At 49.0% G+C, this 3,262-nt stretch overlaps 1 protein-coding gene across 1 annotated transcript; it reads right to left on the bottom strand.

Moving 5' to 3' along the window:
* Positions 1-1,745: 1,745 nt before the first annotated feature.
* LOC116987138 (hydroxycarboxylic acid receptor 3-like) lies at positions 1,746-2,783 on the bottom strand. Its single transcript, XM_033043014.1, has one exon. It carries the CDS (start codon positions 2,781-2,783, stop codon positions 1,746-1,748), a length of 1,038 nt encoding a protein of 345 aa, XP_032898905.1.
* Positions 2,784-3,262: the final 479 nt, after the last annotated feature.

The following is a 3,262-nucleotide window of genomic DNA, read 5'->3' as shown; positions in this document are numbered from 1 at the left end:
ACTTGGGGCAATTTACAGAGGCCAATTAACCTACAGACCTGCATGTCTTTGCGATGTGGGAGGAAACTGGAGAAAACGAAAGAAATCCACATGGTCACATGGAGAACATGCAAGCTCCATACAGACAGCAACTGAGGTCAATGGGTTAACATAGAACTAGAGCGAGTGGGTGATCGATGGTCGGTGTACTCGGTGGGACAAAGCCCCTGTTTCCATGCTACATCTTTCAATCAATTTGTGCTGACCTCAGCAGTTTGTACTGTCTCCCAGTGAGACATCATTGATCAGCCTGGTTGCCAGCCCCCACCTCGTCAAAGTCAAAGTCAAAGTAGCCTTTATTGTCATTCAGAACTTGCGGTCTGAACGAAATTTTGTTGCCTTGCAGTCCTACATATAGTAAAAATGACAAAAACACACAATAAACACAAATTGACATTCACCACAGTGAGTTCACCAGGCACCTCCTCACTGTGATGGAAGGCAAAAGTCTTAAGTCTTTGTCTCATCCCTTCTTATTCTCCCTCTGCGCCGAGGCGATCCAAGCTTCAGATGTGACCCCGCCGGGTGATGGTAAGTAATGTCAGTCCCGCGGCTGAATCCGAGCTCCGCGAACGGGCCGGTTCAACTCCGCGGCCCGGGGTGGTCGAAGCTGCGGCCCTCCAGTCCAGCGGACGCAGCTGTTGTTTCGGGAGCTCCGGAGAACAGGTCACCAACACTGCCCCAGGTCCGAGGCCGGGTGGCCGCTGATGCTGCCCCAGCCCCGAGGCCGGGTCGCCGCTGCCGCCGCCTCTGTTCTCTGGTGCCACTAGATGACCAGTTGCCACATACAAAATATTGTTTTATTGTTAACAAGATTTATCCAAAAGCGTTATGATGAAGAAACAAAGAACTGCAGATGCTGGATTAGACCAAAGATGGACACAAAGTGCTGGAATAACTCAGTGGGTCAGGCGGCCTCTCTGGAGAAAAAGAGTTACGTTTTGGTTCAGGACCCTTCTTCAGACTGAAAGTAGGGGTGGATGGAGGGAGAGGGAGAGCTGGAGAGAGAAGGCGAGTTGTGGTCTTTCCTCACCTCCAGCTCTCCCCGCTCACCGCCAATCCATACTTTCAGTCTGAAGAAAGCTTCCAGACCGGAGATGTCACCCATCTTTTTTCTCCAGAAATGTTGTCTGACCCGGTGAGTTATTCCAGCAATCAGCGATATCGTGAAGCCGGGAGGAGGCAGGAGACAAGAACCATGCTGGGTACAGGGAACATTCACAGTGAACACCGGTGGGGCGGTACTCCTGTCTCAGTGTTTGAGGCACTCCAATCGGGCAACGAGTGATTGCGGGACTTTGCACCTTGAAGCCACCCAAGGATCTAATTCTCTTCCCCACACTTGTGAAATAAAGTCCAAGGCAAACAATGAAGCTTTGGCGGTGACTTCCTAGACATTGGGCATGACGTGAAGTCTGAAGAAGGGTCTCAATCTTCAAAACGTCGTCTGTCCATTCCCTCCACAGATGCTGCCTGACCCGCTGCGTTCCTCCAGCACTTTGTGTTCTAATCGAGGCTCCAGCGTCTGCAGTTCATTGTGTCTCCTTACTGGTTATCGCGGTTGCATCTAGCAATATTTTTAGTACTAAGGTTGCCTTTTGCATTAGAAGATCAAAAGATTTAAAAATACTTGGGAGTGCGCCCCGCCCAGACCCTTCTTCCCAGAGCAAGTTGGAAGAAAGCAAGCAGCAACCTTGGGATCTGGTTCACAGAATGTCACTCGACACAGTTCGTAAATTGTCCCAGGTGTTGAGAACAGATGATCGTTGCGGTTCAACTTGTGTTTCTGGTTTTGGTGGAGCTGAGCGAATTGTTGATCTGAAAAGTCTGATGTTGTGAGAAATTAGAGCTTTCTTCAGAGTTTCCTTGAACGTGGAACTGGAGAAGTAGTAAACAACCGGATCGAGCACACTGTTCAAGTAAGTGATGAACAGAGTGTTGCAGAAGATCTGCACGGTAACGTCGAACGTCTTGCAATTGCTTACACGGTTTGAGATTAAAACAGCAATTACAGCAACGTTGCTGGGTAAGAAACAGATGATGAAAACCGTCGCCACGACCACCACAAGCCTCGTTGCTCGTTTATATTTGGCCCTCAGTTCAGCTTTCATCTGCTTTAGCTTCCAGGTGATACAGCAAGTGGAAAACAGGATGATCGAAGCCGGTAAAAGGAAATTGAAAATAATAAAAACCATGTTAGTCAAAATCGCTGTGGAACTTAAGGGCTTGAATGGTTTGAACGGCTCACAATTTGTCACATTCATGTGCTGGAACGTGCGAGGTTCAGTCAAAATGTGCAGACACATCGCCAGCGTTACAAGCCAAAGAATGCAGGATACCTTCACCGCACCGCTTGTGGTCATTTTGCTCACTTTATGGTGAGGGTGGATCACCTTGAAGTAGCGTTCAAGCGCCATAACCGCCAGGAAAGCAACGCTCACTGCCCGGTTCATAAATATCGTGATTATCTTCAGGCGACAGGCAACATCGCCGAAAATCCAGTCTTTCCCACGGATGTAATAGTCAACTCGAAATGGTAGGGCGCAGATTAGCAGAGTGTCCGCGATGGCCAGGTTCAACCCGTACACTGTGCTTGATCTCCAGGTTTTCACATGCAAAGAGAAGACCCACAGAGCAATTGCATTTCCAAAGAATCCAAAGATAAATGTTAAAATGAGCACTGGCGGATTGTAGGATGAGTTAATGTCCTCCACTAATAAGCAAGACTTGTTCTCGTCACCCATCGTGGAAGTAAACTCAGTTACTTTGAAAGAGGAATAAGATGAGATGCAGTGTAATATGTACGGGGTGGGGGGGTTATGCTACGTCGCATCATAGATCTGGGGTGGTTCCACGGCCAAAACCGCACAGCTAAAATAAGTTGCATTGTGAAACTTCCAACAACGATGACGAAACTGGAGTTCCTGGCCGAAACCAAGTAGTCACAAGGAGGATTATCCATAGACAGCACTTTGGTCACTTGTGGGGGGGGGGGGGGGGGGGTTGAGGAGCGGCGGTACGCACGCAACTCGCAGGCCGGAGCAGAATATTCCCTGCTGTTACAAAATGACAGGCGAGAGTGGGTCTAGTGGTATGGAGGCCAGTGGAGGAGAGGATAATGAAGGAAATGTTGAGAAGGAGTGGGAAACCGTGGGAACACGGCGTAGCCCCAGGAAGAGCAGCCGTAAAAGAAGGAAAAGCAATATTGGTGGATCGGAGAGTG

Source organism: Amblyraja radiata, chromosome 25 (genome assembly GCF_010909765.2).
Source record: "Amblyraja radiata isolate CabotCenter1 chromosome 25, sAmbRad1.1.pri, whole genome shotgun sequence".
Taxonomy (NCBI): Eukaryota; Metazoa; Chordata; class Chondrichthyes; order Rajiformes; family Rajidae; genus Amblyraja; species Amblyraja radiata.
The sequence above is the reverse complement of the archived record's forward strand: the minus strand, read 5'-3'. Positions and strand labels throughout refer to the sequence as shown.

What these genes read in the sequence shown, in the direction of transcription:
- LOC116987138 (XM_033043014.1), bottom strand. Translation starts at nt 2,783, where the DNA reads ATGGGTGACGAGAACAAGTCTTGCTTATTAGTGGAGGACATTAACTCA.